The 25,009-nt window shown below is 51.0% G+C and overlaps 1 protein-coding gene across 1 annotated transcript in view; it reads left to right on the plus strand.

Annotated features, from left to right (window-relative positions):
• f2 (coagulation factor II (thrombin)) overlaps window positions 1-25,009 on the plus strand; it is a 160,523-nt gene that overhangs the window by 86,946 nt on the left and 48,568 nt on the right. The window contains exons 4-8 of the mRNA XM_072518841.1: window positions 3,895-3,954; window positions 6,410-6,515; window positions 8,782-8,918; window positions 9,887-10,180; window positions 11,979-12,110. Coding sequence (XP_072374942.1) covers window positions 3,895-3,954; window positions 6,410-6,515; window positions 8,782-8,918; window positions 9,887-10,180; window positions 11,979-12,110 — 729 coding nt within the window. The remainder of the gene's footprint in view (window positions 1-3,894; window positions 3,955-6,409; window positions 6,516-8,781; window positions 8,919-9,886; window positions 10,181-11,978; window positions 12,111-25,009) is intronic.

Consider the following 25,009-nt stretch of genomic DNA (forward strand, 5'->3'; position numbering starts at 1 on the left):
CCCATCGATGCTGGAGATGCAGACACAGAGCCAGGGACTATATGAGGGGTTGTCAGCAACCATCCAGCACCTGCAGGTGCAGTTGAAGGAGTTCAATCACCTGTAGCAACAGGAAGTGGTGTCAACCATGCGTGACACCCAGGCCAACACCGGACGGATGGCGTCTATCGTGGAGGCCTTGGGGGCAAAGTATCGGCCATGGGTCAAGATGTCAAAGGCCTGGGACACTGTTCGTGTGGTGGCCTAGGCACAGGACAGAGCTGCCCTGTCACAGGCAGCTATGTACTAGGGCCACCTGGACATTGCAGCGGCGCTCCAAAGCTTTGCCCCATCATAACGGGCCATGGCTGAGTACATCGACACCATTGCCTGGGTGCTGGCTGATCTGAGCCATTCACAGAAGGACTTGGCACAGTCTCTGTGCTCCATGGCCTCGAGCATTGCGACCCTGGGCGAGATGGGAGCGGGCCAGGTGACGGAAGAACCCCCCGGAGCTCGCTCCCCTGTCCAAAGGAGTAGCCGGGGGGGCATCGGACACCCCGAAGGAGGAGGAGATGATGGGGCCGTTGCTGGTGACCCCCGCAGAAGAGGTGCCGGAACACCACAGTGACTCAGACACCCCCCCAGTCCTTGGCCCAACCGATGGGCAACGGGCAGAACAGGGTTTGCACCACGCCACTTGGGACACCCGAGAGGCAGCTGGGTCCGTCCAGGCCTGGTTGCTCCAGAGGGCAGCCACAAATGTGACTCAGGTCACAGGATGAGAATGGCAGCAGGCTGCCTCTACTCCTGACGTACCGCCTGGGGAACCACCTAGATAGAGCTCATAAGGGCGGAAAGTTAGACACTAGTTAAGTTGGCACGGGTGCAGCACACAGGATAGTGTTAGGGGCTAGGACACAAACCTGTCGAAACATGTTCACCTGCTCCCATTAAACACCTGTTTACAAACATTCCAACCGGGCCTAAGTACTCTGTCAGAAGGGTGTGAAGGGTGGGCTGGGCTGAGCTGGCTGCAGCCCCGGGTAAACGGCCCCACCCCCACTACAGCCTGACTCCCCCCCCCCAACCCCTTTCCCACCTCCACTACCCCAAGGGTTCGATGGGATCATGCAATGGAATGGCCAGCTTGCAGGCAGGGATCACCCAGGTGGACGGTGGGAAGTGCTACCGGAGGCAGACGTCAGACGGGTCAAACGAAGTGGAGCACAAGAGCACATCGCAGAGTCGATCGTCCTAATCCTCCATCTGATGGACCAGACCCGCTGTTACTGTCAACCCAGGGCCCACACCCCGTAATGAGGCAGGTAGGAAATCTTGGAGGGGGTTGCAGGTGGGGCAGGGAGGATGGTCATGGGAGGGGGTGGTCAGCCGGGGGGGGTACGGGGACTGGAGTGGATTGGAGCGTCCCGTGCTTGGTAGCCTGGCACATACATTGTGTGGCCTCATGTGGCCTGCCCGGGTCTCATGATCTGCCCATCCTGGCCCATCACTGCATCCTCCTCTTTGGTGTTCATCCCCCTCCTCCAGCTCATTGCCCCAGCTGCACAATGTTGTGGATAATGCAACAGGCCATCATGATGTGGGAGAGTCTCCTAGCGCCTTACTGGCAGGCCCATCCAGAGTGATCCATGCAACTGAACCGCATCTTTCGGACATCTATGCTCTGCTTGACCGTGGCCCTGGTCACGGCATGGGCATTGCTGTAACGCAGTCATTTTCAAACTCGGGGCCATTCGTCATGGTCATCCGATCCCAGAAAGTAGGGCCAACGGCTGTGACACCAGCTTTCAGAATGCTGGCCGTCTCGCACATGCGTGCCCCCTCAGCAGTGCACTGGCCTGGAGCCCAGTGGGGCAGACTACGTCCTCCTGATGTCAACGCGCTGACTCAGGAGCAGATTTGTTTTTTAAATTGATGGAGTCTTCCTGCTTGCAGGACAAAGTAGTACTGGTGTGAGCTCCAGACCGCTGATGAACAGCCCATTAAGGAGAAGCTGAAATCAGGAACAAAGCAGAGAATGGCCAGGTCCCTGGCTGCGCATGCGACCCGCCATCAGCGACCCGCCATCAGCGACCCCACAGGCCACCCCCTGGCCACTCCCCCACCAGTGTCCCCAGCCCACGCTGAAGCCCCACTCGCCAGCGGCATGGATCCCGGTACCCCGGGAGCTGGGGCATCCAAGCGAAGGCGGCAAACTCCGCTGACCGAGCAACCTGGTGGCCTTGGTCCACATTGAAGCTGATATATTATGCTGACTGGGCATACAGGGCCTCCATCATGGCACGGATGCACCTGTGCACCAAGGTCTGTGAGATCCCAGACTGGTCCCCACTCGGCGTCTGGAAGGACCCCGTGGTGAAGATGTTTAGGGTGGCAGTCACCTCGATGGCCACTGGGGGTGGGTGTCATCCCTCATACCCCCACAGTTCCAGGTGCGCCATGATCAACACCACAGAGGCCTCTGGCCCCAGCACCAGTCCCTGCCTGCCGAGAGGGATATTGATGGCTGGCATACCCATGCCAGCGGTACGTTCTGCGTTCCCGTCCGATGCCCTCCTGTAGGGGCCACTGTGGGCATCCCCCTTGGGTGGGCCATTTGATGCCCTGCATGCAGGGTTGTGCCCGGTTGTAAGTGGGTAGGGGCACCCATACAGAGGGTGTCGCTCTGCACAATCATGGTGCACGGTGGGTGGTCAGTGGGGTACGTGGCAAGATGGCTGCCTTGCAGGCCATGGCAATGGCAACCCGTGCCTGGACACCCTGGTCCCAGGGGGACACCCCAACCACATGGCCCATCCCCTGGTCACCCCCTGCTACTCCCCCCGGCCCTGGCAGACATGTTCCATAGCCAGCAGCGCGATCGGCAGCCCATGGCTGCGCCTTTGGGAACATGCCCTACCTCTGCTCTCTCCCTCAGCAGGCACAGCATCTGTTTCCCAATTTTAATTACCACAAGTTAACCTCGCCGTCAGTAATTCCTTCTGGCAGAGGCAGAGCATCGCGGAAGACCCGGAGAATACCGGACAGGTCAATTAATGATATTTACTCTACGTGCGGCATAGAATGCATTAATACCACGATCAAGGTACCGGAGCATGGCATTCTGTTGCATGCCCAGCGCCAGTCTTGGTTTTCGGCTGACACGCGATTCTTCACTCGATCATGCTTCGTGATTCCGGTGTCGTTGGTCAGAGAATCCTACCCAATGTTTCTTTATGCAATGTTGGGAAGTGGATATCACTGGTAGAACTGTTGTTTACTGCCCATCTCCAGGTACCCTGAAAAACTGGTCATGGTTCATCTTGAACCTCTAAAGTCAGTGTGATGGAGGTGTTAGGTTGGGAGTGTGCCTTGTTCTACTTTCTCAATTTATTACAACGGAATAGTTTGATCGGTAGCTTCAGGGTCAACCATACTGGTGTGGTTTATTCTTTGGTACATTCCCCATGGCAATGCCTTGTCCAATCAGAGTCGACCTTCCTGGTCTGAATTTAAACAAAGATTTTGCGGTTGACTGATCCCTTGTGCATTCTCCATGACAATGCCTCCACCAATCAGAGTCTACTTTCCAACCAATCAGCACTCTCCTCTCATGCAATATAAATTGTTGCTGCCCCTAGAATTGGTATTCTTGAAAATCTACCCTGATGAGTGCAAGATGGAAAACTTTGACAGCATGTCACTTTTTTCAGCAATGCACAAGCTCTGTACTTCCAAATTGATTTATTTTAATTTAACTTCACAATTTCTATGATGGAACTTGAACTCACACTCGCTAGTTTCTGAACTTGGCCTGAGTGATACTCATCTTTTCTATTCTCCTCCTCCTCTGCTATTCACACCGACACATCAAATCATTTTGTTTAATATTGTTGTATTCTTTGTTTTCAGTTTGCGTCGGTGATAGAGCGGGCAGTTCCCCTCCGGGATACCTGAAAGATTGTCTGGATGGTAAGGATCGAGAATATTTAATTCCGCTCTAGTCTGTGAAAGTAGCCTTCTCACTCATTTAACTGCATTTAGCGCATGGCCAAGTGCTATTTGTCAACACAATGTTTATCGTTAACTACACTGAATGTTATCACGAGATGCCAATCTGCCTCAATAGAAATGAATAGCCACAGGAGGTTCTATAATTCTCCTGTCACCAACATTCACCCTCCTAATTCAAACATTTGGAGACACTTCAACACCAACTTCTGTTGGGATGTATTAATCGCAACTATTTGACAACTATGCAAACAAACATACTTTATACAAAAGCAGAATACTGTGGATATTGGAATTCTGAAATTAAAAGCAGAAACCACGAGAAACATTCAGCAGCCCATGTGAAGAGAGAAACAGAGTTAAAGTTTCAAGTTGATGACAATTCACAAGAATTTAAACATTTTAGAGATGAACAGCGTTAATTTCAAATCCCAAACTAGGGGAGGGGAAAGAACTTTGCAGTAAGTTACTCATCCACAATATCTTTCAGTTCTGATGAAAGATCACTGACCTGAATGTTAATTCTGTTTCTCAGTCTGCAGATACTGGCAGAGCTACATTCATATGGAATCATTGAATGATTACAATGCAGAAAGAGGCTATTCAGCCAATTATATTCAGGCTGGCTCTCCGCAAGAGCAACTCTGCTGGTCCCATGCCTCTGCCCTTTCTGTAGCCCAGCACTTTATTTCCTCCATAGATGTTTATCCAAATCCCTTTTAAAAGCCACGATTGAATCTGCCTCTAGCACACTCTCAGGCGGTGCATTCCAGATCCAGCCCACTTGATTCAGGAAAGAAGTGTTTATCATGTCGCCTAATCACCTTTGTTCGGAAGAGTTAATGTTCCCTAGGACTTAAATTGGAATTGGGCTTTTAATTGCTTAATAGACTGCACTTAGTCTTTCATAGACTGCACTAAATATAAAGGGATATATGCGACAATGGGGTGTATTGAAGAAGTGACTGCTGAACACAGTAAACTTGGAGTCGAAGATATCAAGACCTGGTGCTTGATTCTCCACCCCACCGCGCCACATTTCTATGTCACCCCGCCGGCGGGATGCTTCGTTATGCCGGCTGGTCAATGGGGTTTCCCATTGTGGGGCAGCCGCACGCCATCGGGAAACCTCCGGACTGTCGGCAAAACTGAGCATTCCGCCGGGGGAGAGTCCAACTCCTGCTTTCTAGTTCTTATTATAGGGTTACCATCGGCGCCAATCTTAAACTGATGTCCTCAGGTTCTCAACTCTTCTGTCAATGGGAGCAGCATCTCTTGATGTATTCTGTCTAGACCCCTCATGACATTGAACACTTGTTGAATGTCCTTTGAACCACCTCTTCTCCAGAGAACCCTTGGTTCCTCCAAGCTATTCACGTGACTGAAATGCCTCATTCCTGGAAACATTTCCAGAAATCGTTTACGCACCCTCTCTAAAGTTTTAGTATCCTTCCTCAAATACGGTGTCAAGGATTGGGTGGAATACTCCAGATGAGGTCAAATCAATGTTTTATGACACTTCCACATAACTTACTTGCTTTTGTCCTCTGTGCCTCCCAAATGCTTCATTTCACTTTCTCAATCTGTTGTGCCACTTTCAAAGATTTGTGCAAGTCTCTCCCAGGTCTGTCTGTTTCATGCACCCATTCCACCATCATGTCTATATCCTCTTGAAGCCTATCACAGCCCTCCTCATAGTTCATGATAATTTTACGTTCGGTGTCATCTGCTAACCTTAAAATGTTGCTGCTCATACAGAAGTCTAGGTCATTGATGTATATCAAAAAAGTTGTTGTCTTAGTACCAATCCGTGGGGACCGCATTCCTTCCCCCAGTTCAAACAATTATTCATCACTCTTGAGAGTTTCTAGCATTTTCTGTTTATTTTGTGTTCTCAACTTCAACCTTTTCACTGCAAGCAGTTATTGAAACATCAATGACTCTAATACATAGCAATATGTTTAATAATGACCTTTTCTTCCTCTATGGATCCTGCAAAAAACAATTCCTGATGAAACCTTTCTTTGGCTTCCCTTACTGGAGAGCAAAGACAAGAGAGGGATCAGCACAGATTCCAGCTGTCTTGACAACCCATAATTAGCAGTTACACAAATCAGCAATAGGTTATAGGTCTTGGGTAAAGACCTAAATTGAATTTTAACCTCATGACCTTAAAGTGAAAAGCCCTGATGCGAATTCCACGAATGAGCAGCGAAGTTAATGTGGATCAGGAGGAGCCCTGATTCCGCACCCTCCCACCACTCCAGCCCCCACCCACCCACACTCCCCTCATCACCCCTAAGTTGAACTCCTAACCTCTGTCACCAGGACAGCAGTCAAATGTTCAAATTCCTATCGGCTCCATATGTAAGAAATAAAGATGTGATGCGATTCAAATTCTTTGTTTCTGATTCAGGACACTGCTATCAAGGCATTGGCTCCAGTTATGCAGGCAACACTTCAATAACAGTGACTGGGAGGCTTTGTCAGCGCTGGTCAAGTAACTATCCACACAGAGCAGAGTAAGTGATTGAGGCGGCTTTCAAGTCATTCAGCAATAAACGTTCTTAGTAATTCCATTCCATCACGACTGTTGGAGAATTTGAATACACAATTGACAAAATCTGTGAACATTGAGAATAGATATCAGTAAAAGTGTCCATGAAGCTATTGGATTGTCATCAAAACTCAATTGGTCAACTAGAGAAGGAAATATGATGCCCTATATGTAACTCCAGTCCCATGCCAACAGGATTGACTCTTAATTGCTCTGTGGCTTAGTGAATCTGTTAATTATATAAAAACTTTACAACTGCAGCAGTTCAAGAAGAGGACTCTCCACCACTTTCTCAGGGCAACTAAGAATGGGCAATAAATAAATCACCAGAAACACACATCCTGACAATTAAAGAGGTTGAGAAAGGGCTCTCGATTGGTTGCTTGTGGTAAATTTTTCACTGTGACTATATTTTAAACATGAGCAGCACGGTAGCATAGTGGTTAGCACTGTAGCATCACAGCCAGGGTCCCAGGTTCGATTCCCGCTTGGGTCACTGCCTGTGCGGAGTCTGCACGTTCTCCCCATGTCTGCATGGGTTTCCTCCGGATGCTCCGGTTTCCTCCCACAGTCCAAAGACGTGCAGGTTAGGTGGGTTGGCCATGCAAAATTGCCCTGAGTGTCCAATATGTTTAGGAGGAGATATTGGGTTCGGGGGATGGGGTGGAAGTGAGGGCTTAAGTGGGTCGGAGCAGACTCAATGGGCCGAATGGCCTCCTTCTGCACTGTATGTTCTGTGTTATCTGTGATTGTTATGGAGTGGTAAAATAATACAGCACAGAAAAGGCATTTCAGTCCATCATATCTGTGCCAGTCATGAACAACCACCTAACCATTCTAATCCCATTTTCCAGCACTTGGCCTAAAGCGTTGCATGCCCTGGGATCGCAATTATAAATGTTTTTCCTCACATCCCCTCTAAACCTCCTGCACCTTACCAATAAATCTATGCCCCCTGGTCATTGACCCCTCCACCAAGGGGAAAAGTCTGTTCCTGTCAACTCTATCTAGGCCCCTCATAATTTTATACATCTTAATCATGCCCCCCCTCAGTCTCCTCTGCTCCAAGGAAAACAATCCAAGTTATAATCAATCTTTGAAAAAAAAACACTCCTCCCTTTAACATAGGGCAAAATAAATTACTAATGGTGAATAAAAGTGCATCTTCGGTGCTGGGAATTATAATTTGGGATAAAATTAACAGTCACTTGGGCAAATGTGGATTAACTAAGGAAAGCCAGCATTGATTTTTGAAGGGAAAGTCTTGTTTAATTAATTTGCTTGAGATTTTTTGATAAGTTAACAGAGACTTGATGAGGGTAATACAGTTAATGTGGTATAAATAGACTTCTAAAAGACTATATAAGATAAAGTGCCGTAGTCTAGTCAGTGAAGTTAGAGCCTATGGAATAAAAGGGATTGTATCAGCATGGATACAAAATTGACTATGTGATAGGAAACAGAGAGTAGTGGTGAATGTGGCATTGAGTACAAAAGCAAAGAAGCTATGATAAGCCTGTATAAAATATTGATTTGTTCTCAACTAGATTTCTGTGAATTGCGGGACCCAGGGCCTCATCTCGTCAGGGGCAGTTGGCTAATTGGCTGCCCCTGGAACTGCCATCCCTAATAATGATGACCGCCCATGCCCAGGATCTGCTGGCCAATCAGAGGGTTGGCAGCTCAGCAATGCCACCGGGCATCAGTGACCACTGCTGGGACTGCACCTGGCAGAAAAGAATGCGCCACCTAACCAGAAAACCGCCATTATCAAAAGAGTGCCTACATACCAGGACAATCACCAGCACCACCCAGAACCCCTGTGAGGCCATAGGGTTAACTTTTGGTGGAAGGCCTGCCTGCTGCTGGTGAAATGCCAGTGATAATGGGAAGAAGCCCTTAATAAGCCATCTAAATGAGTCAAATGGCCAATGGGTTGGGACTGTCCACCACCATCTCTCCCAGAGACAAGATGGCATGGCAGAGGGACAACCATGGGCAGTTGACACCCACATTCCCACCTTCTCTCACCTTTTGACAGCCCATTCCCACCCCTTCCCTGCCTCTCAGCCTGTCCCGAGGGAGGTGGTAAAATTCAGCCCATTAACTCTGTCTTACACTCTACAGGCACTGCTGGACCTGGTGCATACTTCCAGCATTTTCTATTTTTATACTGAATGAGGTTTGTTTTTGCCTGGTTACTAATTGGTCCTTTATGTTTATGCATTCAGATACAATCCAGAAACACACAACCAATCTGACCTTATTAATAACTACTGCCGAAATCCAAGCGACAGTCACATGGGACCCTGGTGTTACACTAAAGACCCAAGAGTCGTAAGCGAAGCGTGTTACATTCCCCGTTGCGGTGCGTCTCATTTTGCTGCTTATTTTCCTCCCAGATTCAAGCACCAGTTGTTTAATGGCTAGATTTTCTGCGAATGTTGTGTATATTGTCTCGGATCGTTTGGTCCATTCCAGGGCTGTGAGAGGGGCAGTGACTCAAACTGCAGGGACTCAAGGGAGTTAGATGGGAGATGAGTATAGACGGAGGAGGCACAAAGCATTTTCTACAGAGCAGACCTTGCTGCTTAACCCCAGGCTATGACACTGACCCTGCACAGACATTCTACTGTGACCATTGGCATTTCTGCTTGTTCGAGAAGATCCCACTGACAGAAACGGCTGGACATTTCAGCCTATGTCTTTAACTTGAAAATTCTTTTCGATTTTTTTACTCTTGCCCATTTTAACGTGAAAGCTTTTCTCTCTCTGGCAACCAGCAACCATCCTGTAACTTGACCAAGTGTCAGTTCTTATTCCGAGCAGGTGAGCTACTAAATCATTGTGGGGGTGATGGAAGGAGTGGAGGTGGGGGAGGGTGTCACAATCAAAACCAAATCCCCTGCTCAAACAACCATCCACACTGCACAAGCTGAAAGGCTGCTGGAATACTATCAAGTGCAGTGACCTTTGATTACTTTCTCCACCTTCCTCTTCCCTTATCCAAGAGACGCTGCACCATCCTGGCTGGCTCAGATCAGGTAACGTAGGGTAGAGCCAGGACCTTCCGGGACTGCATGACTCCATGATGAAGGATGCTATAGATTCAAGGGGACATCATCAGCATTTTCCCTCATTCTCTGCAAGCTCTGGTTCACCTTTCGGACTGCAACACTGATGTAGTCAACTGAAGATGTTCAGGCACCAGCTAGTTGGGTAAATGCAGCTCTTAGCTTAGAGGATCCAGGTATGACTCAAAATGATGGGCCATTTCTCATGTGAAAATTAAGAGATGCCCAGCCAGAATTTACAGATATGTTTTTGCTCCTTTAGGTGAAGAATTGCCACCATTACCGACACAACCCCCCAAATCAGACTCACAAGTTCCTTGCATTCCAAATCAGGGAAGAGGTTACAGAGGAACTCTGAATGTAACAATAAGTGGAAAGCATTGCCAGGCTTGGGGCTTGCAACATCCACACAGGCACAATTTCACCGCAGATAAAATTATATCGGCAAGTCTAGACGGGAACTACTGCAGGAATCCAGATGATGATGAAGATGGAGTCTGGTGCTTCACCACTGACCCTGAATTGGAAGTGGATTACTGTGAACTCAACTTCTGTGGTAAGCTATCAGAAAGTGCTGCTTTTCAGTTTCCCGTTGTCACACAAGTCCTTTCAATGTTTGGTAATGTGCATATTGCATTTGTGGAAAAACAGCAAGTACCTAGGGTGGCACCAAGGGTGGCATGGTGGCACAGTGGTTAGCACAGCTGCCTCACAGCGCCAGGGGCCCGGGTTCGATTCTGGCCTCAGGTAACTGTCGATTCCCCGCTGGGTCACTGTCTGTGCGGAGTCTGCACATTCTCCCCGTGTCTGCGTGGGTTTCCTCCGGGTGCTCCGGTTTCCTCCCACAGTCCAAAGATGTGCAGGTTAGGTGGATTGGCCGTGCTAAATTGGTCCTTCATGTCCAAAGTGTGAAGGTTAGGGTGGGTAGTAGGCCTGGATGGAGTGGTCTTTCGGAGAGTCGGTGCGAAATCAATGGGCCAAATGGCCTTCTTCTGCACAGTAGGGTTTCTATGAATGTTTCTGTTCTATGAATGTTCTATGAATCACATCAGGATTTAGTGGCTGTGTTATTGCAGCAATGGCACAGGGAATGCTGCACTCTGAGCTTTTGAAATCATGGATATTGCTAGTTGAAAAATAAGGACCATCTAATTCATCTACTATCATCTTGATAGTGCACAATACAGTGGTAAGAGAGTTGTTTCATAGCAATCAATCAGCACAAGATTCAAAATCGCATGAAACAACAGTAGAATTTTTACAGAGAACCCAAAGAACAACATGCCCATTGTGAAGACAAGTTGGTTTAGATTGCCAACATAGAAATAGCAGTCAAGGGTTTAACCTTATCGAAGCCTATGGGTTAACATAGAGAACATAGAACATACAGTGCAGAAGGAAGCCATTCGGCCCATCGAGTCTGCACCGACCCACTTAAGCCCTCACTTCCCATAACCCCTTCTAACATTTTTGGTCATTAAGGGCAATTTTACCATGGCCAATCCATCTAACCTGCACGTCTTTGGACTGTGGGAGGAAACAGGAGCACCCGGAGGAAACCCACGCAGACACGGGGAGAACGTGCAGACTCCACACAGACAGTGACCCAGCGGGGAATCGAAGCTGGGACCCTGGCGCTGTGAAGCCACAGTGCTAGCCACTTGTGCTACCATGCTGCCCCAAAAGTGCCCCAAAAGTGAAATACACGGCAGGTCATTGTGTGTGTGTACTGGTAAAGGAACACGAACCAGAAACATTTTTGTTAGTCCTTTTCATGGGATGTGAGCATTGCTGGCACTAGGTTGGCAAAGGGGGTTCCGAGGGTCATGATGTATGGGTAGAGGTGCATGGGTTGAGATAGGTTAGCATGAATGGGGCACGAGCAGTGTGTGGGGGTGAGGGTTGGAGGGATGTTTTGTGTTTTGTTAATAATAATAATCTTTATCAGTGTCACAAGTAGGCTTACATTAACACTGCAATGAAGTTACTGTGACAATCCCTTAGCCGCCACACTCAAACCCGGGTCCCTGGCGCTGTGAAGCAGCAGTGCTAACCACTGTGCTACCATACCATCCAGAAGTGACCCTTCCTCCCAGTCCCCCTTCACAACTGGCACCTTCTGTTCGTGTTCTGGGGTCGTCCGCCCCAACTCCTATTTCAAACCCCTCACCTCCAGCTCAACACCAACAAAATCTTGACCCTTGGGCTGACATTTTTAAAGGTGGGGTTCACTGAGCTGGAAAATCTTCCAACTCTGCGCACCCAAGCTGGGGACAAAAGTCGAGGCTCTAATCTTTGCATTTCAAACAGATTGTACATACTTATTAACACCTCTTCTTATTTCCATGCTACAGATGACCTTGAGGATATATTCCAAGTGCCAACTCTGGAGGAAATGGAGGACGAAAACACATTTGCTGGTCGATCAACACTGACTGCATACACAACCTCCTTCGAACCTAAATTTTTTGGTGAAGGAGAGAGCGGTAAGTTCAGTTGGGTTCCTCCCACTGTTAATGAGCCATAGTTAGAATCAGTTAAGTTATCTCTTTATTCAGACTTCCCCACTGGACTGCTGTTAACTGAGTGATGTGAATGAGCCCTGGTCAAGCTGGGACAGTCCTCTGCAGAATAATTCTTGTGAATGGTTCTTACACATGAAACTGATTTGAAAGAGGGTTTTTCATCAGGGGCAGAGTGGTGCAAGAAAAGTTAGATTATTGATGGCCAGCATCATGGGTAGCTAAATGGGAACTCCACCATATCTGGGCAGCATGGTAGCATAGTGGTTAGCACAATTGCTTCACAGCTCCAGGGTCCCAGGTTCGATTCCCCACTGGGTCACTGTCTGTGTGGAGTCTGCACGTTCTCCCCGTGTGTACGTGAGTTTTCTCCGGGTGCTCCGGTTTCCTCCCACAGTCCAAAGATGTGGTTAGGTGGATTGGCCATGATAAATTGCCCTTAGTGTCCAAAAATTGCCCTTAGTGTCCAAAAATTGACCTTAGTGTCCACAAATTGCCCTTAGTGTTGGGTGGTGTTACTGGGTTATGGAGATGGAGTGGTGGTGTGGGCTTTCGTAGGGTGCCCTTTCCAAAAGCCGGTGCGGACTCGATGGGCCAAATGGCCTCCTTCTGCACTATATCTTCGATGACTATATCCCAATGTGGAGATGCCTGCGTTGGACTGGGGTGGGCACAGTAAGAAGTCTTACAACACCAGGTTTGTTTCAAGCACTAGCTTTCGTAGCACTGCTCTGTCCTCAGGTGAATGTTTTCGGACTGCCATTGCTGCGGCCTGCAAGGCAGCCATCTTGCTGCACACCCCACTGACCACCCACCTTGGCCTTGATAGTGCAGAGTGACACACGTCGTATGGTTGCCTCCACCCCACCACTGCCGTACCCCAGTTCCATCCTCCACCCCACCACCGCTTGCACCCAGTCCCATCCTCCATCCCACCACCCCGCACTTTAGCACCACCACCTGAGGAAGGATCAGTGCTCCGAAAGCTAGTGTTTAGAACAAACCTGTTGGACTTTAGCCTGGTATTGTAAGACTTCTTACTGTGCTCACCATATCCCGGGTAGCATAACTCATTCGCAGCCTTCACAAGCCACCTCTATTGCTGAAGTCTGTCCACTTGTTCAGGCAGTAGGAACCAGCACTGCATTCGTCTAGTTTTCCATTAGCTGCTCACAGCTAATCAGCACTAACATAATGAAAGTGCAGTTCTATGAGGCAGCTGGATTTCCAGGAGACTGGGAGGCTGGTCATTGGCCCATACTGCTCGTTGGACTACCATGAACAATGCTGAATCCTACTGGTATGAGACCACTGTCACGATACCCTGGGCTAGTGCACGGTCAATTATAGCCCCACTTGGCCCAGAGTGCAACACAGGTGAAATTAGATTTTATTTAAATACTTCAGGTCCTTGTTTTAACCACATAAACTACACTCACCAGGTTTGTAACTTTAAAACACAAGTGTTATATACAGTATTATAATTAAACAGTCAGGAAATGTAACTATCTACTACCTCTTTCAAAATCGCCCCCCCCCCTCCCACTTTCTACTCACCCCACCCTCATCATTACACACACACACAGACAAACAACACAGAGTGGAAAGGGTGATGGAAAGGAAAATAAAATATTAATAAAAAAATAAAAAGTTGGGGATCTTTGATGCGCTGGGATGACTTCCAATCAATAGGCGGGATTCTCCATTGGCTGACGACGAAATAGGGAAACGCGATTGGATGGAGAATAGGTTCCGACGCCAGAATTGTAGTGGGCACTGATATGACACCAAATCGCAATTCTCCGTCACCTTGACAGCGACGTCAATGCAATACGGAATGCACGCACAGTAAACACCATTTGCATGTCATTAGTGGGCCAGACCTGGTATTCTCCTGGGCCTCCGGGGTTCTCTGCTTCCTGTGGGCCGACATCCCGACGGCGCAGTTCACTCGTGCTTTTAAAAATCGTGAAACTGGTAACATGGCTGATGAGGGAGAAAGAGAGGAGGTAGGACACAGAGGAGAGATTGTGGGCTGCCGGGCCAGGTACTGGTTGGGACTTGAGTGGTGTCCAGGCATGGATCGCCATTGCTGCAGCCTGCAAGGCAGCCATCTTGCTGCACACCCCACTGACCACCCACCTTGGCCTTGATTGTGCAGAGTGACTGTGGCTGTATGGTTGCCTCCACCCCACCACCGCCGTACCCCAGTCTCATCCTCCATCCCACCACCGCCGTACCCCAGTCCCATCCTCCATCCCACCACCGCCGTACCCCAGTCCCATCCTCCATCCCACCACCGCCGTACCCCAGTCCCATCCTCCATCCCACCACCGCCGTACCCCAGTCCCATTCTCCATCCCACCACCGCCGTACCCCAGTCCCATCCTCCATCCCACCACCGCCGTACCCCAGTCCCATCCTCCATCCCACCACCCCACACTTTAGCGGCAGGGTTAGAAGTCGCCAGGATGCCAAGCAATGACAGGCCCAGGGTGCGGAAATGGGGGACAAGCAGGGGCAGAGCCCACAATGCCAACTGGGCACTGTGTAGCCTGTTGGACTTGGTAAGGCATGGGGGTATGCACCATGCTAGTATGTCGGCATTTCACCCCCTGCAGACAATGGATATTGGAATTCAACCAGCAATGGTGGCCTTCCTGCTCGTCGCCACAGCCCTGGGGGATGGCCCTGTGGCTGCTGCTCGAGGAGGAGGAGGAAGCTGCAGCCACAGAGCCTGCAGCAGAGGGACAGGAGGCAACCGCATAGGATGGAGAGCCAGCATCCAAACAGGCTGAGGTTGAGGAGGTGTCAAGGAGGCGCCTCGTGGGGACGGCACGTTAGCACAGTGGTTAGCACTGTTGTTTCACAGCTCCAGGGACCCAGGTTCGATTCCCGGCTTGGGTTACTGTCTGTGCGGAGTCTGCACGTTCTCCCCGTATCTGCGTGGGTTTCCTCCGGGTGCTCCGGTTTCCTCCCACAAGCCCCGAAAGACGTGCTGTTAAGTGAATTGGACATTCTGAATTCTCCCTCTGTGTACCCGAACAGGTGCTAGAATGTAGAGACTAGGGGCTTTTCACAGAAACTTCATTGCAGTGTTAATATAAGCCGACTTGCGACAATAAAGATTATTATTAGTATTATTATTGTGAGTACCAGCAGCGCCTGTCATTCAAGGAACTGCCGAACCGGGCATGCCGTCAAAGACTCCGGCTCAGCAGGGAGACAGGACAACATATCTGTCAGATCATGGTATACCTGGCACCATGGGGGTGTGGAGGACGACAGCCACTCCCGGTGGCTGTCAAGGTGATGGTTGCCCTGAATCTTTATGCCACGAGGTCCTTCTAGGCGGCGAGTAGGGACCTGTCCGGGCTCTCACAGACCTCGGTGCACAGCTGCATCCGGGCCGGCACAGAGGCCCTAAACCCCAGGCGACTCACTCCATCCGTTTCAATGTGGACCCAGCCCACCAGGATGCCCGAGCAGTGGGGCTCGCTGCCATTGCCGACATGCCCCGTGTCCAGGGGGTGATCGTCAGGATTCATGTCCCCCTACGAGCAACTGCAGATGACAGGCCGCTCAACACAAATTGTAAGGGGTTGTACTCGGGGGTGAACGTGTAGCTCATACGTGACCATCAGCTGCAGATCATGCACGTCTGCATCCAATACCCGGGCAGTGTGCACAACACCTTCATCTTGGCACGCTCGATGATTCCTGACAAGTTCGAGATGCTCACCCGGCTGGGAGATTGGCTCCTGAGCGACAGGGGTTATCCACTTGCGGTCGTGGCTGATGACGCCTATCCGGAGGTAACAGACCAATGCGGAGACCCGCTACAACGACGCCCATGCAGTGACCAGGTCTGTGATCGAGCAGTGCTTTGGTCTCCTAATGTTGTGGTTCAGGTGCCTGGACCGTTCTGGGGGGCCCTCCAGTATGATGCTGAGAAGCTCGCCTGCATCATGGCGGCCGGCACAACATCACGCAGCAGAGGGGGTGACGTGCCATAGGAGGAGGGAGAATGCCAAGCCTTGTCTGCCGAGGAGGATGCAGGGGGTGGTCAGGACATGGGATCCAGGCAGGCATGGGAGGCCGCATGACGTGTGCACCTGCACCAACGCACAAGGGATGCTCTGATCGTCTCCAGGTTCACTGACTGGCTGGGGGGCAGGGGAGCGCACACTGACCTGGGCACGGACACCGCATCCCATCCCCACCTCCTCCCACCTCCCCCACCCCCACCTGCAATCCCCTCCATGATACATACCTGGCGCACAACAGGTTGTGGGCCCTGGGCTGACAGTAACACCGGGTCTGGTCCATGGGATGGAGGATGATGCCAACCCACTTTGTAAAGAGCTCTGGTGTTCCACATTGTTTGACAAACGTTTGACTTCTGCCCATGGTAGCACTTTCCACCATCCACCTGGGTGATCCCTGCATGTGAGCAGGCCATCACACCATGCGATCGGATCCCTGGGGTGATGGTGGTGGTGTCGACGGTCGGGTGGGGAGTCCAGGCCACACACAATGTGCACTCATTCGCCACCCGACCCCTTTGTGGCCCGCCCAGACTAGCCCACCCCTCACACCCATCTGACAGAGGCAGGTTGTAACATTGTGAACAGTTGTTTTATGTGACAATGTATAAACAGATTTGTGCCCTATGCCCCATAATTAAACTGTGCCTTGCACCCATGCCAACTTAACTGGTCTCTAACTTTCTGGCCTTACGAGCCCCTAACGCTACATCTTGGTGGATCCCCAGATGGTACAGCAGGGGTGGAGGCGGCCTGCTGCGATTCCCGCCCTGCGACCTGGGTCCACGTTGGCGGGTGTTTCCTGGGGCGACCGGGCCTGGATGGAGCTGGCTGCTGCTTGGGTGTCCCATGAGGCGTGGTGCCGCCTGGTTCTGCCCGCTGCCCACCAGATGCACCAGGGATAGGAGGGGGTGGGGGGAGTCCGAGGTGCTGACGTGTTCCAGCACCTCCCCTGCGGGAGTCACGACACGGGCACCTTCACCTCCTCCTCCCTCACGGTGCCCGATGGCCCCCGGGTTACTCCATGGGATGGGGGTGGAGCTATCCCCTGAGGCTCCCCGCCACCTTACGCTGGTGGACCTGGAGGCCCGCTCTGGTCTCGACCAGGGTCTACATGCTGGTGGTCATGCAGCACAAGAAGTGGACCATCTCCGTCTAGGACTGCGCAACATCACCCATTGATCATTGGGTTTCACCACCTTCTGGGTTTGTGTCATATCAGCCAGTGACTGCCATCTCACTCTGGGACTGGGCCACCTCCCTCTCTGCCAGTGCCTGGGCAATGCCGCCGATGTTCCCAGCCCTGGCCTGCTGTGACTAGGCCACGCTTGGGAGCACCGCTGCAATGTCCAGGTGGCTCTGGGACATGGTCGCCTGTGAGGCAGAAACCCTCTCCTGGGCCTCGGCCAGCGCCTGCACAGAAAACCCCAGGCCTTGGACATGTTGATCCATTGCCAAAACCGTCGCCCCAAATGCCTCCACCGCAGACGCCACCCATGCAGTGTTGGCATGGATAGTCGGCACTACTTCCTTCACCTGCATGGGGTTGGACTCCTCCAACTGCCCCTGTAGGTGCTGGGTGCTCCCCGACCCCCCCTCATGCAGGACCCCAGCTGGACCCGCCCCAACACCAGTAGGTTCTGCAAGACACAAGGCAAGATGTATTATTAGACCATGTGGTAGTCACCACTAGTAGTATATTACACCCCACTACGATAAGGCGCTGCTCCCTCCCGGTACACCCCGTCACCCAGAAAATCTCCCTGGCCTCTGGATCCCATCCCGTGGAAATCCGTGGGTACTGCATCACGACCCTCACCGTCCAAGGCGTAGAGTTCAGCAACTTCCAGCTCTACGTCCTCCCCCATCTCTGCGTTGCCCTGTTACTCAGCCTGGACTTTCAGTGCCATCTCCAAAGCCTAACCTTAAAATTCGGCGAACCCCTACCCCCCCTCATGACCCTTAAGGTCGATCCACCTTCCCTGTTTGCGAACCTCACCCCGGATTGCAAACCCGTCGCCACTAGAAACAGATGTTACAGTGCCCAGGACAGGACCTTCATCAGGTCAGAGGTCCAACGGCTTTTGCGGGAAGGGGTCACTGAGGCCAGCAACAGTCCCTGGAGAGCTCAAGTGGTAGTAGTAAAGACTGCGGAGAAGCACAGGATGGTCATTGACTACAGTCAGACCATCAATTGGTACATGCAGCTCGACGCGTACCCCCTCCCACGCATATCTGACATGGTCAATCAGATTGCGCAGTATCGAGTCTTTTCCATAGTGGACCTGATGTCCATCTACCACCAGCTCCCACTCCACCCGGAGGACACCAATACACTGCGTTCGAAGCAAATGGCCGCCTCTATCACTTCTTTAGGGTTCCCTTCGGCGTCACTAATGGGGTCTCCGTCTTCCAGCGAGAGATGGACCGAATGGTTGACCGGTATGGACTGCGGGTCACCTTCCCGTACCTAGATAACGTCACCATCTGCGGCCACGATCAGCAGGAACACGACGCAAACCTCCAAAAATTCCTCCAGACCGCCAAACTCCTTAATCTCACATACAATAAGGAGAAATGCGTGTTCCGCACCAATCGCTTCGCCATCCTTGGCTATGTCGTGGAAAATGGAGTCCTAGGGCCCGACCCCGACCGCATGCGCCCCCTCATAGAACTCCCACTCCCCCACTGCTCCAAGGCTCTGAAACGATGCCTGGGCTTTTTCTCCTACTCTGTCCAGTGGGTCCCTAATTATGCAGACAAGGCCCACCCACTCATTCAGTCCACAGTTTTTCCCCTGATGGCTGAGGCCCGCCAGGCCTTCAACCGCATCAAGGCGGACATCGGCAAGTCCACGATGCATGCAGTCGACGAGTCCCTCCCCTTTCAGGTGGAGAGCGATGCATCGGACGTAGCTCTGGCCGCCACCCTCAACCAGGCAGGCAGGCCCGTGGCCTTCTTTTCCCACACCTACCATGCCTCTGAAATTCGGCACTCTTCTGTCGAAAAGGAGGCCCAAGCCATTGTGGAAGCTGTGCGGCATTGAAGGCATTACCTGGCCGGCAGGAGATTTAATCTCCTCACTTACCAATGGTCGGTTGCCTTTGTGTTTAATTATACACAGCGGGACAAGATCAAAAATGACAAGATCTTGAGGTGGAGGATCGAGCTCTCCACCTATAACTATGAGATCTTGTATCGCCCGGGGAAGCTCAATGAGCCCCCAGATGCCATATCCCGCGGTACATGTACCAGCGCACAAGTGGACCGACTCCGGGCTCTCCACTATGACTTCTGCCACCCGGGGGTCACCCAGTTCTTCCATTTCATCAAGGCCCGCAACCTGCCCTACTCCATTGAGGAGGTCTGGACCATCACCAGAGACTGCCAGGTCTGCGCCGAGTGCAAGCCGCACTTCTGCTGGCCAGATTGAGCGCACCTGGGGAAGGCCTCCCGCCCCTTTGAGCGCCTCAGCATGGACCTCAAAGGGCCCCTACCCTCCACCGACTGTAACACGTACTTCCTGAACGTGATTGATGAGTACTCCCGGTTCCCTTTCGCCATCCCATGCCCCGATATGACTTCTGCCACAGTAATTAAAGCCCTCCACAACATCTTCACACTGTTCGGTTTCCCCGCCTACATCCACAGCGATCGGAGATCCTCTTTTATGAGCGATGAGCTGCGTCAGTTCCTGCTCAGCAAGGGCATTGCCTCGAGCAGGACGACCAGCTACAACCCCCGGGGAAACGGGCAGGTGGAAAGGGAAAACGGAACGGTCTGGAAGGCCATCCTGCTGGCCCTGAGGTCTAAATGTCTCCCTGTCTCCCGCTGGCAGGAGGTCCTCCCCGACGCACTCCACTCCATCCGATCGCTCCTCTGCACTGTGACTAACGAGACCCCTCACAAACTTGTGTTTGCCTTCCCCAGGAAGTCCACCTCCGGGATCTCGTTCCCTACAGTTGCTGACAGTTCCTGGACCCGTCCTCCTTCAGAAGCATGTGCGGACCCATAAGTCGGACCACTTGGTCGAAAAAGTCCACCTCCTACATGCGAACCCACAGTACGCCTACGTGGCGCACCCCGACGGGCGCCAGGACACAGCCTCCCTTCGGGACCTGGCACTCGCTGGATCCCCACCCATGACCCACAACCTGACACCGCCCTCCACCACACCCCCCATTGCCTCATTCACCCCTGCGCCACTCACCTTCCCTCCAGCGAACCTCACTGCAGATCCCAGTAGGATCCGTCCTCCCGCTGGTTCCACTCAGGGGCGGCGAAGGTGAGGACAACACGCTCCCGGAGTCGCAGGTGACCAAGTCGGCGCCCACATCACCACCAGGACTGAGGCGATCGCAGAGGAGGGTCAAGGCCACCAACAGACTTAACTTGTAACGTTTTCCACCACCACCGCCGGACCCATTCTTTTTAACAGGGGTGAATGTGGTAGTCACCACTAGTAGTATATTACATGTATTATGGCACTGCCCGTATAGTAGAGGTACATGGGTAAATCCCTGCCTGCTGACTCCGCCCAGTAGGCGGTGTATAAATGTGTGTGCTCGCCGGTACTGCAGCCATTCTGGTTCCAGCTACAGGAGGCACAACATCTTTGCTCAATAAAGCCTCGATTATTCTACTATTCTCGTCTTTGTGGTAATTGATAGTGCGTCAGACCACGGGCCTGGTGGGGGTGCAGGTGTGGTGATGGTGAGGGTGGTGTAGGGTGTGGATGGTGTTGGGGGAGGGGTGGTGACACACGTGTCACAGGGAACCGCAACTCAGTGGGGTCTCACTTCCTCACCCGCAGCCGAACTCCACCCCGCGACCTCCCTTTCCTCCAGGCCACCAGCGAAGTCCAGGGCCCTCTACTTTGCCACAGTCAGGGGACGCAGGTCCGACAGTCCCGTTCCTGTTTTCTCCCGCTCCCGACGGAACAACAGTGTTAGCTGGTCAGATTCATGCAGCACAGGGGATGGGTAGCTGGTGGCCTCAGTGGCCAGGGCATCTGGCCTGGCGGCTGGTATGGCTGCCGGCATCTGGTGCATGGTGGGGGTTCGGCCACCCTCTGGTTAGTGGGGGAAGGGGGCATTGGGTTATGGCTGTGTGGGACAGAGTTAGTGCCTGGGGCACAGTGCTGCCTACTCACCCTGGCCATACTGAAAGGATCATGAAGGCACTGCCTCCCAGACAGTGTTACTGGTGGCACTCACCACTTCTGCCACCTGCGCCCAGGCATAACGAATGGTGGCGGCTGGCAGCCTCCTATCTGACCTGGGGTACAGGGTGACCCGCCTTTCCTCTACAGTGTCCAGGAGGGTCTTGGATTTGGCGTCCGTAAATCTCGGCCACTCTCCTCGCTGCCATCTTGTTGGCCGGGATGGTGTGTGTGTGGAGTGAAGTGTGTATAAGCGGCTGTAGCTTGTCAGCCTCCTGTGTATCAATCGCGAAACTGGCGAATCCAGCACCATTTCTCATTGGAGTCGATTGTGTTCCACATGGCGCCGGTGTTAGCCCCTTAACAGTAGCTGAATCGGTCCATGTGAGGGGCCAGTTTTGCTGTTGTGGAAGTCCATGAATCGTGCGACGGCGCCTCAGAATAGAGAATCCAGCCCAATGTCTTTCTGAGGTTCAGGCTTTCATTTTGGTACTTCTTCCTTCTGGCTTGCGATATTGTTTTCTGGCATGGTTTTCTACTTTCTCTGCAGACTCAGCATCAATTCTGGTCCGGTGCAAAGTGCCAGGCACTCTCTGCTTTCAGAACAATAGAGCCGTTATTACACTTCAGCAAACAGGAGAGAGTTCCTCTCACTTCCACGGTCTAAACACTTCTGCCAAGTTCTCTCAGAAAGCAGCACACAAGAACCAATCGTTGACTATTGTGAGGCAGAACACTGTCCCCGGCCAACCCACAAGATGCCAGTTTACCAATCAAACCGACTCCCTCCAAACTGGTTCCTAAGATCCACTCGATGCCAAGGAGTCTGGCTTCTCCTCTCCCAAACACAAAACCTGGAACACAGTGTCCTGACAAGCAGGTTGTTTCAACTTTCAGCCTTCTGCTTCAAGGCACATCCTGATTGGGTCCACTGAACAAAACCATAAAAATAAAATAAATGGGGACAAAGCAAATAAATAGGAAGGACACTTACACCACCAGCATCGAGGAATGGAAGTGACTGTCAGCTCACTTCTAGCTTGATTTTTAAAATCATCATCTGTACCAGCCTTACTTTGGACAATAAAGATAGATGAAGGTAAAGTGACCCGTGCGCTTATGGGTCACAATCCCCACTGCAGACAGAAGCAGAGCCCAATACAACGAGCCTCACTGTGAATATCAAATATACTGCTAGAATCATAAAGCATTGCTTCCAGAGTTTTACATTCCATACTCCCCTGCAAGCTTCTGAAATAATTTTCCTCTACTGCACGTTTTCATTATCTCACAGCAGTATCTCACTAAAGGGGTCAAATGAAAACAAGATGGCAGAGTCCATGGCCAATTGAGGGAGAGGCCATGGAAAAGTAACTGACAAGCCACCATTGTAGCAAGATATTCTGATCTGCCAGTCCTGAACTCATAATGCCCTTCAATTTTATCCAGGGAAGAGGCTCTCTTGTGGATAGTATTGGTGAACGAAGACGGTGTTAGTCTTCAAAGGGCAAAGAATCTGCCGCAACTCCCACAAGCACCATGGGAAAACCATTGTTGATCCCCCCGTGGGACTTGTGGGGTACGAGCTTTCCAGGTAGGGGGCGGAGGCCACCCAGCTGGAGCTCGTTAAATCTACATATAAACCGGCCCAAGCAGGGTCCAAAGTTGTTGATTGTCCCAACATGGACTGGATTGGGAGAGAGTTACTGCCGTGGGCAGAGTATTGTTCACAGGTCAATAAATCCTTGTTCCACTACCGCTGGCCCCCTTAACTGGTGATGGAGACAAAGGAGACAAATTCATATTGTTCGTTCGGACACAATTGTGCAGCAATTTCACCCATGCCACAAGCTTAGGCCCAGTCCCAAATTTCTCCACCACCACGAACACGTAGCTGCACTCCACCCTGTCAAACACCTTTTCCGCATCTAATGCCATCACACCTCCAACTCCCTTCTGTGATAATATGCATAAGCAATCATGTAAATATTAATAGGTACCCTCCAACCAGCAGGTGGCAGTAAAGAACAACTGTGTGACACTTACCTCAGGGAGCCTAGAGAAAGTTGTTGTAGTGGATAGTTGCATTTGTAGTAGCTCTTGATTTATAATTTATAATTGTAATATAATAGTTAGTAGATTTTGACAGTTTTCTTATTGTTATCTTGACCCACTTAACAATAAACATTCAACTAGTCACGTTCTCTGGTGCACTAATTCCGTCCGGCCAAGTAGCAGAACTTAACACCTTCCTTCTGCTGGAGAAAGCACCACATTCAACAGCCACTGCACATTAAACAACAGCTACTTGCCCTTAACAAACTCCGTCTGATCCTCCCTAACCACCTTCAGGAGGCATCCTTCCAACCTCAATGCCAACACCTTCGGCAATATCTTAGCATTCACTTTCAGTAGAGAAATGTTTACCCTCAGCGATTGGTGTACGAAGACAGCCAGGTCTCGTTACACAGTTCCCTCTCCTAATTTAAGGCCATTCAGATAATAGTCTACCTTCCTGTTTTTGCTACCAAAATGGATAGCCTCGCATCTATCCAAATTATACTGCATCTGCCACTCAATGCAGGGGCTGGTTTAGCATACTGGGCTAAATCACTGGCTTTTAAAGCAGACCAAGGCAGGCCAGCAGCATGATTCAATTCTCGTACCAGCCTCCCCGAACAGGCACCGGAATGTGGCGACTAGGGGCTTTTCACAGTAATTTCATTTGAAGCCTACTTGTGACAATACGCGATTTTCATTTTTCATTTCATTTGCTCAGTCACTCAACTTGTCCAAATCACACTAAAGGATCTCTGCATCCTCCTTACAACTCCTCTCCCACCCAACTTAAGCAAGTGACGCTGGATAGCACTGCTCATGATTCCTTCCATCGTTTTACTGATGATCGAGAGCAGACTGATGGGGCAGTAATTGGCTGGGTTGTATTTGTCCTGCTTTTTGAGTACAGGGCAGTTTTCCACATTGTTGGGTAGATGCCAGTGTTGTCCCTGTACTGGAACAGCTTGGTTAGGGGTACGGCACACTCTGAAGCACAAGTCTTCAGTACTATTGCCAGAATATTGGCAGCACCCATAGTTTTTGCAGCATCCAGTGCCTTCAGCCGTTTCTTGATATCAGGTGAAGTGAATTGAATTGGCTGAAGATTAGCATCTGTTAATGCTGGGGACCTCCAAAGGAGGCCAAGATGGAGCATACACCCGACACATCGGCTGAACATTGTTGTCTTATCTTTTGCACTTGTGTGTTGGGCTCCCCCACCATTTCGTATCGGGATATTTGTGGAGCCTCCTCCTCCAGTTAGTTATTTAATTGTCCTTCACCATTCACGACTGGATGTGACAGACTGCAGAGCTTAGATCTGATCCTTTGGTTGTGGAATCTCTTAGCTCAGTCTTAGCTTGCTGCTTATGCTGTTTCAGGTGTGCCTGGTGCTTCACCTGACATTGTCATGCGACAGGCAGGTTAGTGAGGATGAGAACTAGTAGTTTTAGTACTAGATTTTGGGTCCCAGTTATCCGTACTCTACTATACTCTGTTCTTTGCACGATGTATTCCAGACGCTACCATCATCCATCATTGTGCTCCATGTCCCGTTGCATCATTCCAAAAACTGTGCTTACCAGCTGTTGACCGCC

Source organism: Scyliorhinus torazame, chromosome 10, assembly GCF_047496885.1.
Source record: "Scyliorhinus torazame isolate Kashiwa2021f chromosome 10, sScyTor2.1, whole genome shotgun sequence".
In the NCBI taxonomy this organism is placed as follows: Eukaryota; Metazoa; Chordata; class Chondrichthyes; order Carcharhiniformes; family Scyliorhinidae; genus Scyliorhinus; species Scyliorhinus torazame.